This window comes from Anomaloglossus baeobatrachus, chromosome 3 (genome assembly GCF_048569485.1).
Source record: "Anomaloglossus baeobatrachus isolate aAnoBae1 chromosome 3, aAnoBae1.hap1, whole genome shotgun sequence".
Taxonomy (NCBI): Eukaryota; Metazoa; Chordata; class Amphibia; order Anura; family Aromobatidae; genus Anomaloglossus; species Anomaloglossus baeobatrachus.
This window is the reverse complement of record NC_134355.1, coordinates 582277494-582298095: the sequence shown is the minus strand read 5'-3', so window position 1 is coordinate 582298095 and position 20602 is coordinate 582277494. Positions and strand designations below refer to the sequence as shown.

Genomic DNA, 20602 nt, shown 5'->3' with positions numbered 1-20602 from the left:
ACGAACCTCCCCCTTAAAAAAAGCGTGTGTTAGGCAGCCACAGCGTCGTCGTTAGGAAGGTATGTGCGTGTGACGCATAATAGAGATATTGTTTGCCACGGGCAGCAATTTGCCCGTGACGCACACACGACGGCGGCGGGTGCGATCGCTAGCAATGCCGCAGAGTGTAAAGCGGGCTTTAGGTTATGTGCCCACAGTGCTTATTTTTCAGCACCAAAAAGCATGTCTTGGCAGAAAAAAAACTTCCTTTTTTGGTGCCCTTTTTTTTTGCGCCTTTTTTTGCGCCCTTTTTTTGCGCCCTTTTTTTTGCGCCCTTTTTTTTTGCACCCTTTTTTTTGCCCTTTCTTTTGGTGATTTTATTTTTTTATTTTTTTCCATGCTGCTTTTTATCTATTGAGATAGGGGGGAAAAAGCAGAAACAACTGACATGCTGCTTCTTTTTTCAGCACGAAAAAATCAAGTAAAGAAGCAACGTGCGCATAGCAGGTCAGGCATCTCATAGACTTTGCTGGGATGAATTTTCCTTGCTTTTTATCGATTGAAAAAAGCAAGGAAAAAGGCATGAAAAATAGCCCTGTGGGCACAAGGCCTTATGGTTTTTTAAATGACACTTTCTCTTGCGGGTCTGTGGAGTTTTACCTGTGAATTTTCTCCATAGAATTGAATTAATGTTGAAATTTATTGTAAAACCTTTTGCGTTTTCTAGTTATCCGCTGTAGAAATGCAGCGGACAGCAGAGATCTGATGTGCCGGACCCCTGAGCCGCCACTACAAGGTGTGCGGACCGGCCCCATTCACTGTCCGGCCACTGCTGGAACTGAAATATATGATCGGTCATCAGAGTAATGGAAGGGAACAAATGCTTTAATTCCTGATATAGGGACAATAAATGGGGCTTTACACGCTACGATATCGTTAATGTTTAATCGTCGGGGTCACGTTGTTAGTGACACACATCCGGCGTCATTAACGATATCGCAGCGTGTGACACTTACCAGCGACCTCAAAAATGGTGAAAATGGTTCACCATGGAGAGGTCGTCCCAAACTCAAAAATCGGTGAGGGTTGTTTAGCGTTGTGGTTCATCGCTCATGCGGCAGCACAATCGCTCTGTGTGACACCGCATGAGCGAGGATGGTCTCCTTACCTGCCGCCAGCCACAATGCGAAAGGAAGAGGTGGGCGGGATGTTTACATCACGCTCAGCTCCGCCCCTCCGCTATGATTGGCCGTCCGCTGTGTGACGTTGCGGTGACGTCGCTGTGATGCCGAACGTCCCTCCCCCTTAAAGGAGGGATTGTTCGGTAGTCACAGCGACGACGCCGACCAGGTAAGTACGTGTGACGCTGCCGTAGCGATAATGTTCGCTACGGCAGCAATCACAAACAATCGCATACGCGACGGGGGCGGGTACTTACACGCTCGGTATCGCTACAAATTGCTATCGATATCGCTACCGTGTAAAATAGGGATATACTCGCCAGCACCGCTGCAGCTTGTGATTGGCCTCAGCAGACTGGTAACGATATGAGCATTTATCGGATGTTTCTCTTCTATTTGGTCACCTGATCGCTGTAGCCAATCACAGGCCTCCTGCGGTAATATCATATCCAAACGGAGCAGGAATTGCCCTCGAATCAGCCTGAGCTCAGAACGCAGGGGTGCTGTGAGGGGAGTAGGATACGGTTTTTGGGGTATTTTTTGTTTGTTTTTTCAATTTTAAGCTTTACTAGAATTCCCACCCCCAATATTGGACAAGCCCTTAACACTAGAAGTCCCAGAGAGGGGTCATGTAACATTTCTACCATTGGAACCCTATGGAGCTCGAAATTCCTGGGACTTCTAGTGTTAAAGGTGCCCCATGCTCCTTACAGCGGAGTGTGACTGATCTCTCCGACTCCCCTTGATAACAGAGCTCTCGACTCCTCGTCTTATTCCCGCTTTCTGATTAGTTAGATCCACCCGGCCGGGACGTCTCTGCTCTGGAATTTCCACAGCAAATTGTGCACTAAATTCTGAGAACTCTGCAGAATTGCAACAGATTTTATCCTTTTAATTGTGCATTGTGAAATCCACCTTGATTATCTGCAGAAGTATAATGGGTGGGCCCGGTGTAGACTGAGACCCCGGCCTGCATGGCGTGTGTGTGCTGGGATGTCAGCGACAACCTCAGATTTCCATACTAATGTAGAATTGGCACCTGCGGAGGCGGCTGATCGTAACCACTGAGAAAATCGCCCTGCTGGGAAACGCTTGTGCTGAGGAAATGAGAGCGGGCTGTAGGAAGACATTAATGTGCCCCACATGTAAGCCTCGGCTGACGGCCTGCACCCCGGTGGACATCGGCAGGGCCAGGCCTGCAGGGTGGGAGATTCATCTAAACCAAATGTGTGAGCAATGCCATCAGAAATAGGCTTTCTCCACCGCCGGCTGATGTCCTCGATGGCGTCTAGACAGGAAGAATAAATGGCCTGTTCTGTGGAGGAATCTCCGGTCATGTCTGTTTGGTCAGACTCGCTCTTTTCCATATTTTACTTGAACTCTTTGCCCTCATCTTGGCCAGATGATTGAGAACTATGAGTCAACTGAGGGCCGGGAATAATCCAAAGCTGCGCCTCCTCCGAACTGTTGTCTGTGACGGTTTGCTGTCTAGAGGTATAGTATCATAGTGTCTACATGCCCAGATCATCTGAGAGATAGAATGATTTTGTTTTGGCTTTAAATGCAAGAAATGTCCATAGATCTGTAAAAAAAAAAAAATTGTTTAAAAGAACAGAGTCCTCAGTGGTTGATACCTTTTTATATGTACATATTTCAGAATATATTTGCAGGCATTGAGCTCCAGCTGCAGTACCATCTATGGCCAGTACACTGTGTGGCGCTGTGATTTCTGGAGCTCTATGGGTAATAGACTGCGTCTGCGTGTCCGCCTCCAGTAAACATATACTCTCGAAAATGGTGTACAACAGAGCACACGGTGACTCCGCCCGCACCATTATCACCAGTGGTCCCATCGGTGTATATGCCCTTTTTTGCGAGGGGTTCAGACAGAAGCCCCGATGGGACCATTGAACTGGGAGAGGAACGCAGTGTGAAAGCGGCCTAAGAGAGAGCTAACCCTAGCGGAGCAGTAGGTGACCTCAAGTCTGGTATGAGGACCTGGACATGGCCGTGACAGCCAGTAGAGTTATATCCCAAGGACGCTCGTACCTTATACCAAAACAGTCCCCACGATAACAATGGTCGGACGCTCCTGCAGTGATTATTAGGGAGAGGGGCAGTGGCGGGCAGCGCCTCACATGACTGCTTGTTCTTTGGCCTGGCTTTTGTGGTTTCTTCCCAACACCAGGAGATACGCTTCTGATCTCATGGTAAAAAAAAAATAGCCTCCAGTCAGAAGCCTTCAGCTCCACATGATCAGTGCCGTACGCTGCATATCGGCCAAGATGTGGGACGTCCCGCCGTGCTGTATTATGCCGTGCGGCGACAAAACCGCATCCTTTGCATAAGTTTGTTACATGCGGCTGTCCGTTTTTTGCCGCTTGCGGCAGGCTACTGAGCATGTGCAGTGGCAAAAACCGCATGCGGCGTCCATAGGCATGCATTGCAAATCGCACCGCATCGGCCGGATGCGGCGCGATGCGGTTTTTTTTTTTTTTGCTGGACAAAAAATCGTGCCAGGCAACGTTCCATCTGGCCGCCGCATCGGCTAAATCTGCCGCATGCGGCAAAAAACAGACGGAACGCAAGCCCATGCGGCACAATACGGCACTAATGTAAGTCTATGCAAAAAAACGCAACCGGCGGCAAAAAAAAAACTGTTGCGTGTTTTCTGCAAAGCGCCAGATTGTGCCGCACAGGAAAAACCGGATGTGTGAAAGCAGGTGGCATTCATTCTTCTGAGAAACTCACCGCGCGTCTCCAGGCCTCATAGACATAGGCGAGGTTGGTTAGTTTGGGGCAGGAGACCCCCCACCTTGCCCCTTCATGTGCTCCGTCCTGGAGTTGGGGCTGTGAAGTCACTGAACAAACATGGCGGACCCTGTAATCCAGCACACGGCCCGCCTCCTGCCTCCGCCAGGCTTTTCACCTTAGGGCAGTAGAACGTTGTGTCCGAAGGCGTGTTGGATCCGATTTTCATTAGTGTTTGGTCTGTTTTCACCATCATTGATTTTCTCATCAGTTCTCTGTGATGTTGCTGGCATGAAGATAGACATTAAGATTTGGGCCACAATCTGCACCAAAAAATGCATCAAAAACGCACTGTGCACACAAGGCCTAAAGGATTTGTGTTCTATCCGTAAAAGAACTTAGCACGTGTGTGAGAAGACGAGGCTGTACACAGACGCCGCCGCGCACTGCGGAGATACTCCGTCTCCTCTTCCTCCATGGGGTAATGGCCTGTCTGGTATTCATGACCTGATATAACTTGTCTGGAGAATCGCTCTTGTGTTATCCTGCTCGGTGGGGAGGATGGGGTCTTCTGTCAGCAGTGCACACTACTCCCACAGCAATATAACGCAGCCAGACTCTGTCCGGGACCAGCCGCATGAAGCCATTGTGTGAGGACTTGGACACTCACTAATGCATCTCCTGCACATGGTCATCTTTCTGTTGTGTCAAAGGCTAAGTTCACACTTCAGTTGTTTTCAATCCGTCAGGTCCGTCAGCAACGGATCAGTTGTTTTTTATTTGTCAACTGATGCAACTGATGTGTTTTTCACAGGATTCCTTTCACAGGAATCCTGTGAAAAAACGGATCAGTTGCGTCCGTTACATCCGCTGTGCGTCAGTTTTTTGACGGATCAGTCATGATCCGTCTGTGTTTGGGACAGCCCAGTGGGCGTGCCAAACATGCTGGGCATGCTCAGTAGAGCATGACGGAATCCTGCGCTGGATTCCGTTGTAAGACGGATTACAACGGAATCCAGCACCATAGACATACATTACAAGCTTGACGGATGGCGACGGATTCCTGTGCGGCGCGTTAATTTTGACGGCCCGAAAAACGTTACATTCTGCGTTGCTCCCCGCTCGGCGGTCAGTCAAAAACGACGGACCGCGACGCAGCGGATGCAACGCAGGGTCATCAGTCGCAATCCGTCACTAATAGAAGTCTATGGGGAAATACAGGATTCCTGCAAAATATTTTGCAGGATTCCGTAGTTCCTCAAGGCTACGGATTGTGACTGATGCAAAACAACGGAAGTGTGAACTTAGCCTTAGAGTACTTTCCTTCAGTCGCAATCCGCAGTTTTGGAAAAAAGTGGAATCCGTTAACAGATTCCGCTGCTTCCCATAGACTTGTATGGACGACGGATTGCGACTGATGGACCTGCGTTGCTTTCGCTGGCCAACGCTGCGTTGCTTCTGCCGGGCGGAAGGAACGCAGCATGTAACGTTTTTTGAGCGGCGGAATCCTTTATTTTTTCCACTGCACATGCTCATCTTCTTCTTTTTTTTTTTTTTTTTAAATTACAGAAACTGTTTTGTCTCTCAGTGGCCGAACTATCAGCTGATTGGCTTTTGAGAGCGCTCAGCTGATCGCCCGGCAGCTGGCTTTTGAGAGCGCTCAGCTGATCGCCCGGCAGCCGGCTTTTGAGAGCGATCAGCTGATCGCCCGGCAGCTGGCTTTTGAGAGCGCTCAGCTGATCGCCCGGCAGCTGGCTTTTGAGAGCGCTCAGCTGATCGCCCGGCAGCTGGCTTTTGAGAGCGCTCAGCTGATCGCCCGGCAGCTGGCTTTTGAGAGCGCTCAGCTGATCGCCCGGCAGCTGGCTTTTGAGAGCGCTCAGCTGATCGCCCGGCAGCCGGCTTTTGAGAGCGATCAGCTGATCGCCCGGCAGCTGGCTTTTGAGAGCGATCAGCTGATCGCCCGGCAGCCGGGTGATCAGCTGATCGTTCACAATAGTCTGCCGCCGGTAAAACAAAAAAAAAAAAGAAGCCGATTACATTGTTTTGTACGATCCATTGTGCCACTATATGCAACACATCCGTTGCATCTGTCACACAACTCAATGCAACGGATGCCGTTCAACGCAAGTATGAAACTAACCAGACTTTACTGCGCTGCGGCCCATACACATGTACAGATCCATACAGCCAGTATCCGCACCGCTGCCCATCCTGAGGGGCTGAATCTCTGCCACTATTGAAGGGTCTGCGCGGCAGTGTCCACTCTGTACACGGTGTGCACCCCCATGCCGCGGACCTGTGACAGGCTGATGGTGTGGACTGATGTTTATAACCTATCCTAATAACAGACCCATCACCAGGTGAAACAGGGCAAGTTTTCTGTCTTATTTTATTCCCACTGCTCCACTGAGTAATCCATATTTATATTTGCTGCTAATTTATATTTATTTTTATGAAGGTGGTGTTGCTCCCAGGATTTTGGGCTCCTTTCTAGCATTAACGCGGGGCGCAGTGTCGTGGTGCAAGGCCTTTTCTTCTTATTGTGCTCCCATCTCCAAGATCCTATCCCAATGTGTAGCAGCAGCAGCAGCAGCAGATTAGCAAATACCTCCAATTAGAAATGTAGTATAGTTCTTATATAGCCATGTCTCTTAAGCTAGGGTCACACGTAGCGACACAGCAGCGATCATGACTGACGACCTACCTTATCAGGATTGCTGCTGCGTCGCTACATGGTCGCTGGTGAGCTGTCAAACAGGCAGATCTCACCAGTGACCAGCCAGCAGCGACGCGTGGAAGCGATGCTGCGCTTGGTAACTAAGGTAAATATCGGGTAACCAAGCAAAATGCTTCGCTGGTTACCCGATATTTACCTTGGTTACCAGCGCACACCACTTAGCGCTGGCTCCCTGCACTCCTAGCCAGAGTATACATCGGGTTAATAAGCAAACCTTTGCTTATTTACCTGATGTGTACTCTGGCTACACGTGCAGGGAGCCGACGCTGGTAACCAAGGTAAATATCGGGTAACCAGCGAAGCACTTCACTTGGTTACCTGATGTTTACCTTGGTTACAGCTTATCGCAGGCTGCCAGACGCCGGCTCCCTGCTCACTTCAGTTCATCGCTCTCTCGCTGTCACACATAGCGATGTGTGCTTCACAGCGGGAGAGCAACGTAAAAAAAATGAAGCAGGACATTCAGCAACAACCGGCGACCTCACAGCAGGGGTCAGGTCGTTGCTGGATGACGCACACAGCGACAGCGATGGGACGTCGCTGCTACGTCACAGAAAATGGTGACTTAGCAGCGACGTCGCTGTGTGTGACACCACCTTTACCTCATGTGCAGAGCATTGTGTCCATGGTTATGACCACTAGCTGTTAGCTATCCATTTTATGCGTGACCGTAACCATGGATACCTAATCTGCAATGCCCTGCACATGAGGTAAGGGACATAGCTTTTCAGAAGGACTATATACTACATGTCTAATTGGAGGTATTTGCTAATACTATTATTATTAGACCAACTACATATCGGGATAGGATCTTGGAGATTGGTTCCCTTTAAAGGGTTATTCCCATCACCAGGATTTCCGTATATAAGGTAAAGCCAGTGCTATACTGGCACTATCAGGCTGGTTCTATACATACCTGTAGTGGTCAGCTCGGATGTTTTAGGTTTTGAAATTCAAGAAAGTAAAGTTTATAAAATGAGCTGCTTGTTGAGTGACAGCAGCTGAGGATCAGATATATTCATGTTATCCCCTCCCCCTGTTGGAAGTAGCATAAGTATTATACAAACGACTCACTTTGTCTCTTGCAGGACCTGTGAGGTCATACCCATGTGACCTGGTATCCAGCTTTGGTGGCTGAGGCCCCGCCCCTTCTGGTCACATGGGTATGACCTCACCACAGGTCCTGCTAGAGAAAGTGAGTCGTTTGTATAATACTTATGCTAATTCTAACAGGGGGAGGGGATAACATGAATATATCTGCTCCAGTGCAACTGCCACTCAACAAGCAGCTCATTTTATAAACTTCACTTTCTTGGATTTCAAAACCTATACATCCGAGCTGACCACTACAGGTATGTATAGACTCAGCCTGATAGCCCCAGTATAGCGCTGGCTTTAGGTTTTATACGAAAATCTGGTGATTGGTTCCCTTTAACCTCAACTCTAAAGGAACAATGATATTCCATCATAAGGGCACTTGTTGGAGAGGGTAATCCAATGCCAAGCCCTGACAGCACAAAAAGCTCAAAGACTCAGATTTACATATTTCTGTAAAGGTTGTGTGTGTGTGTGTGTCGCACTGCTCATGTGTTCAGCAGCCGGAAGGGCACAGCCCAACGCTTCTGCCTCAGTTTCATTGGTTGGTGGCGACTGGACATCTGTTTGAAGTTTTCTGACAGTATAGATACACTTTAAAGGGAGCAAATCGGCATGGTTTTGCTATGTAATCCAAGAGCAGCATGATGTAGGGTTGAGACCCTGCTTCTATTGATGTCACTTACTGGACTCCTTGCTGTCATCTGTTTTCTCTGCTCCAGATCTGGCAGTTCTCTGAATGCTGAGCTTTGTATGACCTGCCCACGTTGCTGACTTGTAGCTTTCTACCTATGCAATCAGTGGTGGGAGTGGGGTTGGACTGAGGCACAAGGCAGCTTGCCCTGTAGTGATAATCTACTGTTAATTTTAAAACACTGATTTTATTGAAAGCGTGACATGCAGCTGGAATCAGTGTCTCTACATTATGCTGCTCTCAGATTACATAGAAAAAACCCTGCAGACAGATTCCTTTTAGCATAATGCCTCGGTCTACATCTAGCTTTAGTAAGGGTGGCGTATGGTACGGCTCTGCAGTTTTGGCTGGGTCCGTATTGAACAGTGATCTTGTTTAGTCTGAAGTTTTGTTTTTCTAAGATCAGACCCAGAATAAATGATTTTTCCATAATTTAAAAGTACAGTGGAGACGAGCAGATTTGTGCCCCTGGCCGGTTGCATGTCAGCTGCTGCAGCCTGAGAGTGGTGGGGAGATCGGCCTCTGGGGTCAGACGGTGAGCGGCTCATCCCTGGCTGACCTCTGCTAATACAAACACTTCTTTCCCAGGCCAAGCCATGTAATCCCCATTGTCCCAACACTATAAATCTAGAATAACAGCCGGGGGAAGCTGCTGCCCATGTGAGCGGATCTGCGAGGCCGGGGATGGCCGAGCTGATTAGGAATGTAGTTGCCCTCGTGGTGCGGCTCATATGAAGCCGGGCTCCTGCCATGAAATCAATCTCATTTGGGTTAATTCAGGAAACAGATTTCGGCTTAATCCGTTCAACACGTTCTTCCCTGGTTTGACTTTAATTTGTTTAGTCGGGCCCATAATGAAAAGCACTCGCTGTTTGTATGCTGCTTGGACGTCGTGTGGTTTCCATCAGGATATGTGCGATCCTGAGCCCCTGCCGCTCTCATTAGGGCAGGACCCCCGATACGTGCCCAGAGGAATGAATGGCCCTAGTGAGATCCTCGGGATTATAGTCTGATGGACCAAAGCCGGCAGATTACAGAGGAGGCCTGGCATGAAGGGGGCCGTGCTCAGTACATACAAGTAGGTTAATGGTTCAACGAGTGTTTGATTTTTTTTTTTTTTTTTTTTCCATTCTTTTCCATTGAACATTTATTCCTACAACGCAGCCAATCCAGCCCCATTATGTGCAAAGTGTCTCTCGAGAAGGAAGAAGCCCCTCTGTATAGTGTGACCCTCGGTAGCCATTAGTAGGGGGCACAATCTACGTCTATTGTGACTGCGTCGTTTTTCTATCCTGTTCATTTGATCTCTACACGGAGAACTTGACCTTTCCTATATGTTCTATTACAATCCTTCTACCATTGACCGTCTCCGGCATTATTGGAGACCCCGGGGCCAGGATCACACTGAGGTCGGGGCCACACGGGGCACTAGTGCGATCCTCGCATGACACTCTGCTCACGCTGGCAGCACTGCAGGAGCAGAGTGTCATGCGAGTGTCCCTGCGACTGAGGTCCGACTGTGCGAGCGGAGCTCAGCTGTGGGGGGCGGCCGGCGCTGAGGAGTTGGGGGGCTGGCACTGAGAAGGGGCGGGCCGACGCTGAGGAGGGGAGTGAGGGATTTATCTCCCTCTCACCTCCGTAGCCGGCTATTGCCATTCTCGCACTGCACTCGCGGTACACCGGTGTACCGCGAGTGCAGTGCGATTTTTCTCTCGCCCCATAGACTTGAATGGGTGCGAAAGAAAGAGTCTCGCATTACAGTTGCAGCATGCTGTGATTGTTTTCTCGGTCCGATTAGGTCTTAGAAAATAATCGCTCATGTGTGCTGACACACAGGCTAATATTGGTCCAAGTGGAATGCGATGTTTTATCACACTCCACTCGCTCCGTTTTTTTTCGCCGTGTGGCTTAGGCCTAACATCAGGACTCCCATGTTTACCGGAGCCATGGCGGATCCATTGTATTGGGGGCATTTAGTCCTGGGTGCAGTAAACCACACTGATATCCACCGACCTCCACTGTATTCCCCGCATGTTGCCTATGAGAGCGGTCAGATTGCACTCTTTGGCTTTGTGAAAACCTGTGAATATAGATCATTGCCCGCACCATATAAACTCAACCATACAGTTAGAGGGTTATTCTCTTCATTGATGGATATTGTCCAATAGTGCTTGTAAATATGAGCACTTTTGACATTTATTTCTTATTAAAATGTAAAGCTATTCCTGCGATATTTTCACTTTTTTGTATTCTTTACAGCTCATTGCCTAGACGACCGACCACCGCTGCTGTATAGCTGGTAAGATGGGCACTGTGCGGAGGCTGGCCGGAATTAGGAGGTAACAGCGCCTCACAGCCATCCTGGCCAGATCCAAAGCAGTACTTACTAGCCGAATAGGAAAGAGTGTGTATGCACTGTGCATGATCTGCCGTCTAGCAGCAGTGGACGGTCTCCAAGGCAACGAGCTGTAAACAAGTGTTAATATCTCAAGAACCCCTGAAAGCTTTAATTAGCAGTAAATTGTTAACTTGCTTGTATTTACAGGCACTATCGAACAATATCCATGTACGAAGATGGGATTAACCCTGTAATGGAGAGTGACACATTTAGGGCAGGGAAAATATATTGAATGCCTTGCAATCTGCCTGATATTTCAGTAGGAGGTGGCTGTTGTAGTCGTCCATATGCTTCAGTTATTAGGTGATGTGGCCTCGATCAGGGCAGGAATGGTCAGTAGCCCTCCAATGCTTTGTGTGCTGCGTCTGGCAGCTGCTTATTCTGATTATATTGTGACCTGAAGAATGACGGTGAATAGTCGTGCAGACAGAAGTCATGTCGCTCAGTACTAGCAGTAGCGGGCATGTACCGTGCCCATGGTGGGTGATGTTTCACGAGGTGACGGCTCGTATTCGCCACTTTTCCTAGACGCTTGTCCCTGTTGCTTTGCAAACATGAGCAGACAAGGGTTTGAGGGCAGACATGGGCGTTAATAGCAGCGGGCACCGCGCCAGGGCACCCCGTGTGGGAGGTGTGGGGCTGATATCGGGATTCCTTTTGGGAACCCTTTCATCTCCGCAGCCCTGCATGGACTTGTCTCAGGACGTTTCTTCCTGTGTCTTACCCTTCCTTCTATTTCAGTTATCCAGCTTAATGGTAAAGAGTGTTTTCATCAAGTAAGATGGTGAGGGCTTGCTGGTGTGTGTGGTGATTGCAACCAAGAGATGGCACCGAGAGATCAGGCTGCCGAGGACTGAAGCCCCCCATACACATTGTATGTATGTATGCGAGCCCCGGACACTTATTGTCCAGGTATATATGTCTCCGGGAGGTGAGGTATACGGGTACGTCTCTGAGAATGCAGGAGCTCTGGCCTGGATGAACGCTCTCGTGTGTGGGCATCTTCACCTGGCTGACGGCCATCTAATGTTTATGGCTGCCTTAAAGTCCACAACGTAGGCGGAGTATAAGGCTAAATCATATCATATATGCATTTTCATCATGGCTTCTGTACGTAATGGCCACATGTGACAGCCTTTACTGGCTCAAAGGGAACCTGTCAGCAGATTTGGGGCCTATAATCTGCGGCCACCACCAGTGGGCTCTTATATGTGGCATTCTAACATGCTGTATATAAGAGCCCAGACCGCTGTATAGAACGTAAAGATCACTTTATAATACTTATCTAAACGGTCGGTCTGGTGCAGACTGGTCAAATGAGAGTCTTCGTTTTCCAGGTGCGGCGCCTCCTCTTTCGGCCATCTTCGTCCTCCTTCTGAAGCTGGGGTGGATGACACATCCTACGTCATGTACACGTGTCGGCATTGAGGTCCTGAGCAGGGCAGATCAAAGTATTGTAGTGCGCCTGCGCAGGACCTCAATGCCGGTGCATGATGTAGGACGCGTCATGCACCCCAGCTTCAGAAGGAGGACAAAGATGGCTGAAAGAGAAGGTGCCGCACCCGGAGACCAGAGCCACCCCTTTGACCAGTCTGAATCGGACCGACTGTTTCGGTAAGTATTATATAGTGATTTTTACGTTCTACACAGCGGCCTGGGCTCTTATATACAGCATGTTACAATCCTGAATATAATGCTGGTGGTGGCCGCAGCTTATAGGCCCCAAATCTGCTGACAGGTTCCCTTTAAAACATTGACAGACCCTTTTATATTTCAGGGATTTGGATTTTTTTGATGGTACGAGTATTCGGCTGCGGGCTATAATTGTTCATACAACAGAAGCCAAAGGGCACGGCAAACACACCGATGTGGACGGAGCCTGAGAGGGTCCCTCAGATGGCAGGTGCCCACAGCATTGTGCCCCGATACTCGATACTCGGTCATTGCCGCTGTTGCTGTCCTCATTATATTACTTTATATGACCGGCTTATATAGTTCGGAGATGTGATCAGTTTCTATATACTCCCGTCATATATCTCACTTTGGAGAGGGTCAGTGCTGGATGATACGTTTGGGGCGTCTGTAGACCTCCTAGTCTGAGATTACACCTTCTATTAGTTTCCTTAATTTGTGTAATAAATTTACACCAAGCATTTGCTGCGGGGTCTGGCATGCTCGGCTGCAACCGAAGTGATGCCAAGCCCTTTGCCGTGTGCCAGGGTATGACTGCACGGCATGTACCTCTGATGGACGGCCGGGGGCAGTGTGCACAGCAGCAGTGTATATAATGCCGGAGGGGGAGGCAGATCGCACAGTGGTCATCGGGGTGTAAATATACGGCTGCATCACAGACCTGACAGACATGATGGATTGTGCAGACCCTCGCTCCTCAGTACTCTGAGCATTAATGAGTTAATGTGAATAAGGTTCCCGTCTGTTTCCCAAGCCCTGAGGTTGGACCCGCACAATGCCACCCCAGAGTTATATTGGTGCCAGCAAGTGCTGCTCTGGAGGAGTAAGTGCTCCCTTTAATTGGCCCAATTAGTCCCGGGCTTTCTTTTGTGCCGCAGCTGAATAGACGCATCAGAGTCGGAGGTTACTGTGCAGAACTTATGACAATGATTGATTGAGGACAAGCGGGAGCTGGAGACCCTCATTAATATGTGAAAGGGTCTGAGCTGCAAGTAGGGGAAAAACTGGGCTGCCCTCATAATCTGCAGTGTAAAAGGACCGGTCACTGATCGCTGTACAGCTCCCCCTTTACAGTTGTGCTCAAAAGTTTACATACCCTGGCAGATTTTTTTTTGCTATCTTGGCCTTTTTTTTTTTTTTTTTTTTTCCAGAGTATGAATGATAACACTTTTTTTTTTTTTTTCCACTCATGGTTAGTGGTTGGGTGAAGCCATTTATTGTCAAACTACTGTGTTTTCTTTTTAAATCATAATGACAACCAAAAACATCCAAATGACCATGATCACAAAAGTTCACCTACCCTGGTGATTTTAGCCTGATAAGATTGCACAGAAGTTGACACAAATGGGTTTGAATGGTTAATAAAGGTAACATCCTCACCTGTGACCTGTTTGCTTGTAATCAGTGTCTGCATAAAAGCTGAGTGAGTTTCTAGGATCCAGACAGACTCTTGCATCTTTCATACAGCCACTGACATTTCTGTATTTTGAGTTATGGGGAAAGCAAAAGAATTGTCAACGGATCTACAGGAAAAGATAGTTGAACTGTATAAAAGAGGAAAGGGATACAAAAAGATATATCCAAGGAATTGATAATGCCAGTCAGCCGTGTTCAAACTGTAATTAACAAATGGAAAATCAGAAGTTCTGTAAAAAACAAACCATGATCAGGTAGACCAACGAAAATTTCGGCCACAACTGTCAGGAAATTTGTTCATGATGCAAAGAAAAACCCACACATAACATCAGCTGAAATACAGGACTCACTGAAAACTAGTGGTGTGGCTGTTTCAAGATGCACAATCAGGGGGCACTTGAAAAAAAATGGGCTGCATGGTCGAGTCGCCAGAAGAAAGCCCTTACTGCACAAATGCCACAAAGTATCTCTCCTACATAACGCCAAATAGCACAGAGACAAGCCTCCAAACTTCTGGAACAAGGTAATTTGAAGTGATGAGACCAAAATTGAACTCTTTGGCCATAACCATAAAGTTTACATTTGGAGAGGTGTCAACAAGGCCGATGATGAAAGGAACACCATTCCTACTGTAAAGCACGGAGGTGGATTGCTAATGTGGGGATGTGTGAGCTGCAAAGGCACAGGAAACTTGGTCAAAATTGAAGGAAAGATGAATGCAGCAAGTTATCAGTAAATACTAAAGGCAAATTTGCACTCATCAGTCCGGAAGCTGCACATGGGACATACTTGGACGTTCCAACCTGACAACGATCCAAAACACGAGGCCATGTTGACCTGTCATTAGCTACAGAAGAAAGTGAAGGTTCTGCAGTGGCCATCTCAGTCTCCTGACCGCAATATGATTGAGCCACTCTGGGGAGAACTCCTGCGCGCAGTTCATGCAAGAAAGCCCAGAAACTGGAGTCTTTTTGCCAAGAAGAATGGGCAGCTTTACCATATGAGAAAATATAGAGCCTCATCCACAACTACCACAAAAGACTTCAAACTGTCATTGATATCAGAGAGGGCAATACTGGGGTATGTGAACTTCCGATCAGGGTCATTTGGATGTTTTTGGTTGTCATTATCATATAAAAAGAGAAAACGCAGTGGAGTGTTTTTCTTCGAGTGCAAAAAAGGTTTTGTGTTATCATTCATATTCTCTGAAAATAGGCCAAAAATCTGCCGGGTTATGTAAACTTTTGAGCACAACTGTATATATGTAGTGATATCTGTATGACACCGTCTTGCATATTCTGAAAGTCCCATGTGTGCATGTGTCATCCACACAGCTCTGTACACCCGTAGGAGGCAGGGGGTAGCATCAGTCAAGGTGGTCTCTATACAGTGTAATGCCTGGTTGTATGGCAACCGCTGAGTGCTAGGGATGACTGCATATAGCTACATAGCTGCAAATGTGATAAAGGTTTTTTTTGTTTGTTTTTTTTTTTTTGTTCCTTGTATCATAGTGTAAGCATGAATTCAGACTGTATTCATGCTGCAGTTTTTGTCATTTTTTTGGTCTTCCCCCCTGGACCATTTTTGGTCTTCCCCCTGGACCATTTTTGGTCTTCCCCCTGGACCATTTTTGGTCTTCCCCCTGGACCATTTTTGGTCTTCCCCCTGGACCATTTTTGGTCTTCCCCCCTGGACCATTTTTGGTCTTCCCCCCCTGGACCATTTTTGGTCTTCCCCCCTGGACCATTTTTGGTCTTCCCCTGGACCATTTTTGGTCTTCCCCTGGACCATTTTTGGTCTTCCCCTGGACCATTTTTGGTCTTCCCCCCTGGACCATTTTTGGTCTTCCCCTGGACCATTTTTGGTCTTCCCCTGGACCATTTTTGGTCTTCCCCTGGACCATTTTTGGTCTTCCCCTGGTCTGCAGTATGTTATGCATGTGTGCTGGAGTCGGGCAGCAATTGGGTCTCATCTGTGGGTGTCTCCGCCAGGAAGGATGGGACTCCGGAGGCCTCAATGTCACTTGTACTGCGCTGGATTTTGCTTCTGGCTCCAAGATGTGTGCGATACATCTGGGGGCATCCTACGGGGCGGCGAGTCTGATCTATATCCGTGCTGTGTATAACCCGCACAGTGTATGTATGACTCGGGGATGGTGCTGCTATTGGGCAGGTATTGAATATATTCTGGATTTTGATACTTCATTATTAACCCCCTTCTCTTTTCTTTGCTTTGTTTAGGGTTGGACGCGGAGCTCTACTACGTCAGGAACGATATCGTCAATCACTATGCCCTTTCCTTTAACCTGCTCGTTCCCACCGAAACCAGCAGTCTCCACTTCAGCTGGCACTCGAAATCCAAGGTGCGCTGTTAATTTTTCCTTGTGTCGTGACCATCCTATAGCCCTTCTATTGTTTCTGAATAAGCACAATCCAGGGGGTCTGACCACTACTTCTATCATGCATTGCAAGTCAGTCAGACTGTGTCTGCCGAGCACCACTTCTGCCGACGTCCATACACATGAGCACTCACTCCTCTAATTTATGAAAAAGCCGCCAATGGACACGTCGTGCAGAAGCATATTCCACAGGAATATGTGATCGGCCGAAATCAGACATACGCAATCTGTGAGTCGTCCGGACCTCTCATACACACTGCTCTCGGCCGAACCAGTTAATATCGGGCGTTCAGCTGATAAGTCTAATATGTAAGGCTGAGTTCACATGGTCTGTAATCATCTGTTAGAATGGATCCTGCAGAGATCCTTTGGGAAAAAAGTTCTGCAAACACAATTTTCTTGACCTTTGTAAACTAACTTATATCAGCCATATTTATTTTTTTTTTAACATGGAAGTCTATGGAGAACGGATCAGTTTCAAATGCAAGATAAATAGCGATCTGTTAATGTATCCATTCTCCATAGACTCCCATTTAGGCCTAAGCCACACAGCGAGAAAATGAGTGCGAATGGAGTGCTATAAAACATCGCATGCCACTCGGACCAATATTAGCCTGTGTCAGCACACATGAGCGATTATTTTCTCAGCCCTAATCGGACCGAGAAAACAATCGCAGCATCGTCGGCACACGCCTCTCCACACACGAGCTGGGTCGTCGGCACACTCCTCTCCACACACGAGCTGGGTCGTCGGCACACGCCTCTCCACACACGAGCTGGGTCGTCGGCACACGCCTCTCCACACACGCCTCTCCACACACGAGCTGGGTCGTCGGCACACTCCTCTCCACACACGAGCTGGGTCGTCGGCACACTCCTCTCCACACACGAGCTGGGTCGTCTGCACACGCCTCTCCACACACGAGCTGGGTCGTCGGCACACTCCTCTCCACACACAAGCTGGGTCGTCGGCACACTCCTCTCCACACACGAGCTGGGTCGTCGGCACACGCCTCTCCACACACGAGCTGGGTCGTCGGCACACGCCTCTCCACACACGCCTCTCCACACACGAGCTGGGTCGTCGGCACACGCCTCTCCACACACGAGTTGGGTCGTCGGCACACGCCTCTCCACACACGAGCTGGGTCATCGGCACACGCCTCTCCACACACGAGCTGGGTCGTCGACACACGCCTCTCCACACACGAGCTGGGTCGTCGGCACACGCCTCTCCACACACGAGCTGGGTCGTCGGCACACGCCTCTCCACACACGAGCTGGGTCGTCGGCACACGCCTCGCCACACACGAGCTGGGTCGTCGGCACACTCCTCGCCACACACGAGCTGGGTCGTCGGCACACGCCTCGCCACACACGAGCTGGGTCGTCGGCACACTCCTCGCCACACACGAGCTGGGTCGTCGGCACACTCCTCGCCACACACGAGCTGGGTCGTCAGCACACTCCTCGCCACACACGAGCTGGGTCGTCGGCACACTCCTCCCACACACGAGCTGGGTCGTCAGCACACTCCTCTCCACACGAGCTGGGTCGTCGGCACACTCCTCGCCACACACGAGCTGGGTCGTCGGCACACTCCTCCCACACACGAGCTGGGTCGTCGGCACACTCCTCGCCGCACACGAGCTGGGTCGTCGGCACACTCCTCCCACACACGAGCTGGGTCGTCGGCACACTCCTCGCCACACACGAGCTGGGTCGTCGGCACACTCCTCGCCACACACGAGCTGGGTCGTCGGCACACTCCTCGCCGCACACGAGCTGGGTCGTCGGCACACTCCTCGCCGCACACGAGCTGGGTCGTCGGCACACTCCTCGCCACACACGAGCTGGGTCGTCGGCACACTCCTCGCCACACACGAGCTGGGTCGTCGGCACACTCCTCGCCACACACGAGCTGGGTCGTCGGCACACTCCTCGCCACACACGAGCTGGGTCGTCGGCACACTCCTCGCCACACACGAGCTGGGTCGTCGGCACACTCCTCCCACACACGAGCTGGGTCGTCGGCATACTCCTCTCCACACGAGCTGGGTCGTCGGCACACTCCTCGCCACACACGAGCTGGGTCGTCGGCACACTCCTCGCCACACACGAGCTGGGTCGTCGGCACACTCCTCGCCGCACACGAGCTGGGTCGTCGGCGCTCCTCCACACACGAGCTGGGTCGTCGGCACTCCTCCACACACGAGCTGGGTCGTCTGCACACTCCTTGCCGCACACGAGCTGGGTCGTCGGCGCTCCTCCACACACGAGCTGGGTCGTCTGCACACTCCTTGCCACACGCGAGCTGGGTCATTGGCGCTCTTGTTGTCAGCTCTGCTCTTTTAAGCTATTGAGATCCCCCGTCCTCACTTGGCTCTATGATGCAGGATATGTTCAGTCGCTGCGGTAATGAATACCCCTCTGGGGTACAGTGGAGTCGCACCATAAGACCAGGACTCGGGAGGCTTTTGTATCTGTTTTCTTCTCATGATGTGTGATTTCCTCTGCAGGTCGAGTACAAACTGGGGTTTCATGTGAACAATTCTTTGGCAATGGACCTACCGCAGACCAATATTTCACTGCAGGGGGACGTGCCCCGCTCCTTGTCAGGTAAATGGCTTCTCATAACCAGCATTACATATAGAGCAGAGAAATGATGGCGGCTGTGGACACTCATCCCGGCCACACGCGGGTGTAAGGAGGCGCGGACACTTGTCCTGCACAGCAGCACCTCCTAGTGGCCAGAAGTACTTGTTACATTTGGTGGTTAGGACCATCTCATTAGAATGACATTTTTCCTTTTCTGCCATGCATAATAATTACCTCCGGCACCTCCATCGTTGTGTGTTATATATATATATATATATATATATATATATATATATGTGTATATATATATATATATATATATATATATATATATATATATATATATACACATACACGCTGACCTTGTAATGCACAATATACACCTAATCCAATCCCCGGGGCTGAGCACAGAGCTGCTGCGCTTCTGGCTACATGTGTAGTAGTAATAGATAAACCCCTCAGTGGGATTAATGCTCGGAGCTTGTCTCGAAAGGCAAATCTCTTCTTTCACTATGTGGAATATGAGCAAAGCCAGAAGCCGGCTTACGGAGGACCCATCACCGGTCTGGAGTGGGCAGGCTCTGCTTCCACTTTATCCCCATTACTGCCCTGTTTTTTTTCCCTTGTTCTTTTTTTAAGATCTGCCATACAATGCTCATATAGGCGTCCTTCACTCAAGCTTTTCACAAATAAAAAATGTTCCCACACCAACTTTGAAAAAAAAAAATTTCAGTTGTTTTTGAAGGTGTTTTTGGTATCCATTTTTATTTTAGACCCCTTTTACAAAATAAGTAATACAGCTGCTGCAGAAAACTAGCAGTACATCGTCTCTACTTGTGTACAGTCCAGCAAACGCCTGTACCTCCAGAGCTGGAATCCTGTCTTCTGCTAGGTACAAAGGTACATACAATAAGCCTAACCAATGTTCACATGCAGCGGTTTTGTTTTTTTTTTTTTTTTTGCTTCATTTTTTTTATGCAACATAAAATCTGTTTTTTACAGTAGTGGTAAAAGTTGAGATTTCAGAAATCCCTGCACGCGTTTTGTTTTTTTTTTTGTTTTTTTTCCCTGAGTGAATGTGAGATCTCCAGCGTTGTTGGAATCTGTCATGTCTGTTCCATCAACGTTTTTTCACCCCTAAAAAGCACTGAGGAGCCGCAACACATGCAACCAATGTTTTTGCTGTGTTTTGGTGAATAAAACCAACTTTATTAGACATGTCCTGTAGACAGCGCACATGTAATCTGCACTCAAACGCTGCTAAACATCCCCTGCAAAAAAAAAAATAAGAGTTTTGAACACCGCGTTTCTGCCATCAAGAGACCAGAGTTTGGCTGCAGAAAAAATAAAACCACAGCTAAAGCTGTTTGTGAACACAGCCCAAGACTGGATCACACACAGCGGATCACGTGGACTGGCTTCCCTGTTGCAGTGAGTTGTGTATTCTAAGCCTCTTGCTGATCATACTGCTCTTTTCCACCTAAAACCAAACCACAAATCTAAGAAATTGCCACATGGGAACATTTCTTTTCCACGTGCAGTGGTGTCCATACCTTTTTCTGCACGTTTCACCTGGGACCCAGTATAACCGGTCATGTATGGGCTGGAGTATTTCATGTAATAAGGCCTGGCTGCGGGGGTCTCGCCTACCTCTATGCTGACC

General features: G+C 48.9%; 1 protein-coding gene across 3 annotated transcripts in view; it reads left to right on the top strand.

The window, feature by feature from the left end:
* Nucleotides 1-20602, top strand: part of RYK (receptor like tyrosine kinase) — a 172133-nt gene that overhangs the window by 50948 nt on the left and 100583 nt on the right. For all 3 annotated transcript variants that reach the window (XM_075341003.1, XM_075341001.1, XM_075341002.1), the window contains exons 2-3: nt 16184-16305; nt 18861-18960. In XM_075341003.1, the coding sequence (XP_075197118.1) occupies nt 16184-16305; nt 18861-18960 (222 nt within the window). The remainder of the gene's footprint in view (nt 1-16183; nt 16306-18860; nt 18961-20602) is intronic.